This window comes from Sinocyclocheilus anshuiensis, unplaced genomic scaffold (genome assembly GCF_001515605.1).
Source record: "Sinocyclocheilus anshuiensis isolate Anshui unplaced genomic scaffold, SAMN03320099.WGS_v1.1 scaffold2373, whole genome shotgun sequence".
Lineage (NCBI taxonomy): Eukaryota > Metazoa > Chordata > Actinopteri > Cypriniformes > Cyprinidae > Sinocyclocheilus > Sinocyclocheilus anshuiensis.
In genome coordinates, this window is record NW_015551030.1 from 91,430 (window position 1) to 99,621 (window position 8,192).

The following is an 8,192-nucleotide window of genomic DNA, read 5'->3' on the forward strand; positions in this document are numbered from 1 at the left end:
TGAGTGAGTGAGTGAGTGTGTGTGAGTGAGAGAGTGAGTGTGAGTGAATGAGTGAGTGAGTGTGAGTGTGCGTGTGTGTGTGTGTGTGAGAGTGTGTGTATACAGTGTGATGGTAGTTTTTCTCAAATGCTCATGAAGTGACTCTCGGAGCAGCTCTGGAGATGAAGCTCATGTATTTATGTCTTCATATAGTGGGACGCTAGACGCTGAAAACACCGCGAGCGACGTCTGCTCCAATACATGAAACCGTTCATTCACACAGAGACACGCATATTTATTTATCTTTTTGAGGTTTGATATTCACAGGCATGAGTCATCGCCATTTGATTTAAGTGCACTGACCTACTTTTGATTTATTAATTCCACGTTAAACAGTAAATTAATTTTTTACGACTGGATTCCATCTGTGAAATCATAGGACCCTACTATCGAGGAACGAGATCAGGCACAGAGAGAGCCTCGTAAGAGACGCACCTGCAGCGTGGATCCGACCCAGAAGGAGTAGCAGGTGTCCACGGGTTTGTTGGGTCGGCCGTGGAAGCCGTTCTGCTGTCTGAAGATGCACCAGCGCCGGATCCGCTTCAGCTCTCGCTCGCTGAACACCTCCTGCAGCTTTCCCATCATGCACAGAGACGCCACGGCACAGAACGTGGATCCGCCTGAGCCAAGACAGACAGAAACACAGCAGCTTTAATCATTAGCCGCTTCAGTCCTCAGCTCTAGAGCAAGTAATGATGAACAGAGACTCACCGTGAGACTCCAGTCCGGCTCCCTGACCGATCCCGCTGTCATACGACTGAACAACACAACAGCACGCCAATTAAAATAATACCTTCATAATGACATCAACACTAAACAGAAACTAAGGTCTATAATGGGATGGTTCAGCCAGAAATGATCATTCTGTCATCATTTACTCTCCCTCGTGTCATACAAACCTGTTCGACTCTCTTTCTTTAGTCGAACACAAAACAAATCATTATGTTTTTCATCCATTCCGTGAAAGTCAATGGGGTCCAATGTTGTTTGGTTCCCGAACACCCTTCAAAATATCTTCTTTTGTGTTCCTCAGAAGAAAGTAAGTCATGGAAGATGTGAGGGCGAGTGAATGATGTCACTAAAGACAATCAATACACAGATGGTGTGTGTGACCTGCAGAGCGCAGGACGAGAGATCAGCGCTCACTCAAGCCCAGAAGCGTGTCTATCATGAGTTCAGAGCCACTAAAACTCAGTCAGTCAGCTGATTTACTCTGGGCTGAGTCACTGTGTCTGTTTATAGCACACACAGAGTGAGTCGTGTGAAAAACACCCAGGAACAGGGCTAGGTGCAGAAACACCTGCATGTACCGGACCATCACCGCACGTGATCGCTATTAAATTCAACTGCATTCATGAAATCAAAAGAGAACATGTTTTACTCCACAACATCCGTCAGATGCTTCCTTTTGTGATCTGATGTGGCTTCTTATCACAGAATGAGGCAGAATATATGTTATAAATATACTTAATTATTATGAAAATAGCAGAGATGGCTTGAAGAACACAGATAAACTATACATTGTCGCAGTCAAGTGTTTATTGTATTTATCTTCATGTTTCATCATTCAAAACGTTTCTATCTTCTTTTTATTCAGTCACAGTGAGAGCTGGAAGCCTTTGTTTATATTAGGGTTTCTGTCATGAGTGTACCTGCCACTACTTTGCTGTAATTAGTATGTAACGCTTATTTACAGTTAAATTACTGTAGTTGGGTTAGGTTTTATTGTGAACTTATGTAAATTTGTTGTATTTACTTATATTTATACATTTCCGTATACTTTAAACTTTTAATATATTGTTTAATTGAAATCTTTTTTTTTTTTTTTCAATAAAAAAGCCATTCTTTAAATGTCGTAGTTTTGTGGCTTTTTTTTTAAAGTATCGTTTCAGGCACCGGTACTGTTTTAAAAGTATCGATTTGGCAGCGGATATCGTAATAAACCCAAACGATACCCAACCCTACCCAGAAACACACAGACAGGAAGTCTACATCAGAGAGCCGCTCGCCTCTGCTCGACCTTTGACCCCGGCTGACCCACTGCGGCAGAGGTCAGGAGGTCAGCTGAGAGCGGGAATAACGCACTGTGCTTCTGGATAATCGTGAGGATTCGCTTACAGAAGTTAATAATGCATCAGGAGAGGACGAGTGGACAGGAAGTGGACAGGAAGTGTGGGACTCACGCTGCTCCTCCGGATGTAATCGATGGCTCTCTGGCAGTCCATTCCTGACCAGTCGTCCAGCATGAAGCAGATGCAGGCGGCGCAGTACACAAACCTCATGTCGTTCTCGCTTCCTTCAGGAACAGCATAAAAACTGCAGGGAGAGAGACAGCGGCACGTTTAGAGACTGAAACATGCTTTTCTAACGACACGCGACTCCAGCGAGAGCGAACCTGCCATCCTGCAGCTGCAGCGCTCTCAGTCCCGCCAGACAAGCCTCTTTATCCACACGACTCAGATCGTCTCCCAGAATAACCAGACACGCCAGGCCCGTGTAGGTCATGGCCACGTGACCGCTGTCATACGTGTGAGGAGCCCCGGGGCCCTGCGGAGAGGCAGGCACACGCTCATACACATCAACACATCTTCCAACAGATCTCTTACAAACACACTAGCTTAATGTCTGAACATATCTGCTAGCAAACACTAGAATACAGGAATAACTTCTTGTACCTTCTGATCACACTTTAAAGATTCATAAATCAAGATACATTTACTGGAGAAGCAAAAATGACAAGAGATATGTAGTCTTGTTTTAAGAAACTGATCAAACAAAACAAAACAAAAACAAAAATCTGTCCGTGGCCTCACAAAAATCAACTTCATTCAAAGTGAAACAGGTTTTCATTCCCTACTGACAGATATTTGTTAATGTTTTAATCATAAACTCACTTCATTTGATCAGTTTCTCAGAAAACTTCATATCTTCTTGATTAAAGGATGTTTAGATATTTGCACTGGAAAACAAGACAGAGATACTGAGGAAGAGATTTGTTTTTTGTTTTTTTTGCAGTGCATGTGACATTTAATGCCCCAACTTCATGATTTTAAGAGTTTCTGCTCTGATTAAGATGTTTTTAATGCTTTATCTTGTGGCCGGGTGTGAAAGGCTGCTGTATGATCATCTGTAGTTCAGAAGTGACAGATTCAGTCTCAGTACTGGACTCGGTTCTTCAGTGGTCAGCGCTGCCCTCTGCTGTGTGTCAAGCGTCCTACAACAGGTGTGTCCAGTTCCAACCCCTACTAACCACACCTGAAGCAGCTAGTCAAGCTCTAACTAGCACACTAGACACTTCCAGGTGTGTTGAGGCAAGTCAGAGCTCAAAGCGAGTTTGGAGACGCTCATCCTGAAACAAGCAGAATATCCCGCTACCTTCGAGCTGCTGTAGGGAACGCCGATGTGTGAGGATCCGCGGAAGCCACAGCGACTGAGATTAGACTCTGTTCATCAAGAGAAGAGAGAACATGCGTGACACGGGAAGAAGCGCTTCACAAACAGCTTACAGACTCAGAGCTTCTGCACTGAAGAGCCCAATGAGACGAGCCTGTGAAGCACATAAAGAGAGACTCACTGTCGTCGGTGGGAAGAACCTGCAGGGAATAAATCCACTCAATTAAACCCGGCTTGTCCACGACATCCAGAGCATCAAGAACATCGAGACCCGACAGAGCGAAGAACACGATCGTCAACCTGCGGAGGAAAACACACACAGCTGAGTTTGGTCCTTTTGTCAAACAACAGCCCTTTAAGTGAATCCAGACTCATGAAGAGTAAATGTACAGACAGACGACTGATGTGCTCAGTCAGGACGGAGTTAATGAAAATGAGGCTGAAGTACAGTGCGTTTAATGGATTATACTGTTGTTTAACAACATACCAATGTATCAGCTGAAGAAATATCCTTCCAAAAGACTTTCAGTAGACAGAAAAATCCATAAAACAGTTCAGAAAGAAACCCTCACAGCCTTGCTTTCATCCACATACAATCCAATGACGTCTACACTGATCAAAACCACCAAACAACGTTTTACAGCCAGCTGCGTGAAAACTGTGCTTGGTCGAGTGTATCGGTGTAGTGTTTTCCACAATACACACGGTTTAAAGCAGCCATCATTTTCCAGGACTTCAAGGACTTTTCCAGGACGTATTTAATTTAATTACAGCGGGAATAAAAGACAAGGAACATGCCCTAAAGTCTTATATTCCTCTCTCTAGAAGTATAGTTTATGGCCATGATGTAACTACAAAATCAGCTCTTTAATGGGAGCTCTTAATTATACAATACGGCAAATGATTTTAAAGGGGTCCTATTATGCTTTTTCACTTTTTGAATTATAGTCAGTGTGTATGTTTGGGCATCAAAAAAGATCTTAAAACGTACAAACCTCAAAGTCCAGTCCAAAGAGAGATATTTCGTTTTTCAATCCCTTTTCAAGAACTACAACGAACGGCTCGTTTGGACTACAGCGTTTGTTTTCCGGGTTTTGTGATGTCACAAAGCTTGTGTTAGAACGCTTGAAGAAGACCAACTGTCTTCAGAAAATTGGATGTAATTTTCATGTAATCTTGCATGTAATATCTGATAAAGCAGTGTTTGTGGGCGGAGCTGCTTTGTGTACAGCTGTTACCGGGGAAACCCTGATCTCTACTCCAACAGCGCCTCCTGCTGGCACAATCACAACACACTGGGACAGCTAACCAATCACATCACATTTCGTATTTCAGAAGGCGGGCCTTCATCAAACCCGGAGCTAATCGAGCCGTTTGTGCCAGGCTGGGGAGAAAGGTATTGTAATGTAAATTATGTAAAAAATAATGCGTTTTTCGAACCACCTAGCATGAGACCATGTTCTAGTACACCCCAAAACAAAATCAAGACATTGCAAAAGAGCATAATAGGACCCCTTTAAGAACCAATTTCAGTACCATTACAAAAAATATTGAAAGTATTTAACTACTTTTAGGGATGTAACGAATAACGATTCACTCAACTCACGATTTGATTTCACGATTCGATTTTCTCATGATTTTTTTTAACAAAATGAGATTGTAGACATTACACAGTAAATGAAAAGGTGTCGTTTTATTAGGCTATTGCTGCACGTTTGTGAAATTGAAATATAACAAAACTAAATTGAGATTTTAAAACAAACCTCAAATCAAATAAGAAAGTTACACAAATAAAATAAATCTCTTCATATGAACAAACTAAGGCTTTGTCTGTGCTCTTTCCATTTAAAATTAGAGGCAACCACTGCAAGATGCTGCAGACATGCAACATGAGCAGTTTTTAATCTAAATTAGATTGCATAATTTCGAAATTTGAAGCAAAAACAGAATGCTCTGACTTTTGTTTTATGAAACTATACATAAAACATATCTGAAGGAAACAACAGGAGCTCTGAATGAGACGCAGAGTCACTCTCTGACAGCAGGTGGCGCTTATGGAACAGCAATGATACAGCGTTTCCTTGGTTACCGCTGTAAACAAAGCAGAGCTACCACAGCAATGATACAGATTTTCCTTAGTTACCGCTGTAAACAAAGCAGCGTTGCGCTTATGAACACTACTTTAATACGCATTATACAGAGGCAAGATGAAAAGAAAATACCACGTAACCGTTTCTAAAGAGATACATTCGTATAAACTCCTACTGCAATTGTATCGCGATTTGTTTAGCATCTCAACCGATTTGAATCGTCACATATTTGAATCGATTTTCAACCGGCTCGCGGTTAATCATTACATCCCTAACTACTTTATTTAACTATTTGAAAATAAAAATAATTTAAATTAGTTCATTATTACAGCTAATTACAATAAAATTAAAGAATGTTTTAAAATATTGGCATGTATCCTTCAAATATTTTTCAATTAAGTATTGCTTTAAAAGGGTCAAGTGAAAAACTGAGTGGATTCTGACTAACTGAAGCAGCTTTCCACTTCACTGCAAACGTTCATCACAAGACTAATTAGCGTCATTCAAAATCCTTCTCTTAAAGTGGAGCACTGGATAGAAGTGTTCGCCGTCAGTAGTGATGCACCAATCTCGATTTTTCATGGCCGACTCCAATACCAATTTGTTATTATTGATAAAAAATATTAAAGCAAGATCTAAGATAGAATGAAAATATGAGTACATGAACAAGATGTTTTTTGCTCTATTACAGGACGAACTCTCTGTAGTCATTTAAAAGTAGAGGCAACCACTGCATTTTAATCACGATCCAAACAACGATGCTGCATACGTGAGCAGATTCTGATTTGAATTTAGCTTTATGAAACTATTCTACATAAATCATATCTGAGCGAGACCGAAACGGCAGAAGCGCTGAATGAGCCGCAGTTTCACTCTCTGACAGCAGGAGGCGCTCATGCAGCAGCAGATACAGCGTTTCCTTGGTTACCGCTGTAAACACAGCAGCTGCGCTTATAAACACGGCATTAATATGCATTACAGAGACCAGATGAGACGAAAACACCATCTAACCTTTCCTGCAGACAGTCAGTCAAATCATGTAGTCATTAATATCCATATGACCAACATATGCAGCTCATAAACAGACACTCATGCCAAAGCATTATTGAGTGTGTATGCATGTGTGTGTATGTATGCGCGTGTGTGTGTGTGTGTGTGTGTGTGTGTGTGTGTGAGTGAGTGCGGATTGACTTGAGTGTCATCTCTATGAAGGAACACTCTGTGGAGAGATTTCTGAACAGTCTCAGTCCAGAGTAATACCAGCAGTGCACTTCAGAGAAAAGCCTGTGTCTACAGCTGATGTCTGTCTGTGTGTGCGTGCGTGCGTGTGTGTGTGAGTGTGGGTGTGTGTGTGTGGGTGGGTGTGTGTGGGTGGGTGTGTGTGTGCTAGTGAGCGAGAGAGTGAGAGAGAGAGAGAGAGTGTGTGTGTAGGGCAATAGAATATACGGTCTGTACAGTATAAAAACCATTACGCCTATGGGATGTCCCCACTTTTCACAAAAACAAACCTGTGTGTGTGTGTGCGTGTGAGTGAGAGAGAGAGAGAGAGAGTGTGTGAGTGTGAGTGTGTGAGTGAGCGAGCGAGTGAGAGAGAGAGAGAGAGAGTGTGTGAGTGTGAGTGTGTGAGTGAGCGAGCGAGTGAGAGAGAGAGAGAGTGTGTGAGTGAGTGAGCGAGTGAGCGAGCGAGTGAGAGAGAGAGAGAGTGTGTGTGTGTGTGTGTGTGTGTGTGTCCCGGTGCTGGGTTACCTGCTGGTCTCGTACGGCGCGTATCTCTCGGGAAGCACGTGCAGGCAGCGCTGGAAGAACCGCACGTGCCGCTCGCGCAGAAAATCTAGCTGCTCGTGATCAAAATCCGCCATCATCTCACACAGGAGAAAGACGGTCAGCGCGCCGCTTCCGCTTCCGCTGCAGGAACACGCGGCAAAATAAGAGTCCCGCTGCGGCACTGCTGCGGCTCTGATTCTTAATGACTTACAAACAGACGCGCTGTGATGTATAAAATGTTTCTTGTATCTTGAAGAGAAACTAAAATGCATCCTTTTTACACATTTTTTCAGTTCATTTGATTGACTTGAGTGTCATCTCTATGAAGGAACACTCTGTGGAGAGATTTCTGAACAGTCTCTGACACTGTATTCTGTTGAACATCAAAGGTTGTTGTTATTATGCACATTAATGTTTTCAGATCCAGGGAAAATATTGTTTTTATTTTGAAGTGAAACAGTATAATTAGACCCTTGGGGTAAGATGGGCCGCCAGAATTGGCACAGAATAACTAATGTTATTACTTTTAAATGTAATACTTACTGTACATTTTAAAATATTTTGTGCAATTAATCAAATGCTTTTTTATTTATTTCCTTTAATAACACATCAGCTGATGCACCATCATCATCATCATCATCATCAGCATCGTCGTGCACAGGCTAAGCGTCCAGCTAAATATGTTGTAATGTAAAGGTAAAAGCAGATAGTTTGTGTGGAAGATCTGAAACACGGGTCCAGAGACGTCCAGCGTGAGAAAAATACATGTTCTGTGGCCAAAATATATGTGAAATATATGCTACATGTATGTTGTAAACAGTGACACTTAATGACATGTATTTTTGAAAAAAAAAACAAATGTAATTAGTTTTAACCAAAATAGATTTCAAAATGTACGTCAGGGTC

The 8,192-nt window shown here is 41.9% G+C and overlaps 1 protein-coding gene across 1 annotated transcript in view; it reads right to left on the reverse strand.

Moving 5' to 3' along the window:
* LOC107661168 (protein geranylgeranyltransferase type I, beta subunit) overlaps positions 1-7,472 on the reverse strand; it is a 13,063-nt gene extending 5,591 nt beyond the window's left edge. The window contains exons 1-7 of the mRNA XM_016450637.1: positions 7,269-7,472; positions 3,614-3,732; positions 3,415-3,482; positions 2,435-2,586; positions 2,223-2,355; positions 751-796; positions 475-659 (exon numbers count right to left, since the gene is read on the reverse strand). Of these exons, the coding sequence (XP_016306123.1) occupies positions 475-659; positions 751-796; positions 2,223-2,355; positions 2,435-2,586; positions 3,415-3,482; positions 3,614-3,732; positions 7,269-7,384 (819 nt within the window). The 5' untranslated portion in view covers positions 7,385-7,472. The remainder of the gene's footprint in view (positions 1-474; positions 660-750; positions 797-2,222; positions 2,356-2,434; positions 2,587-3,414; positions 3,483-3,613; positions 3,733-7,268) is intronic.
* Positions 7,473-8,192: the final 720 nt, after the last annotated feature.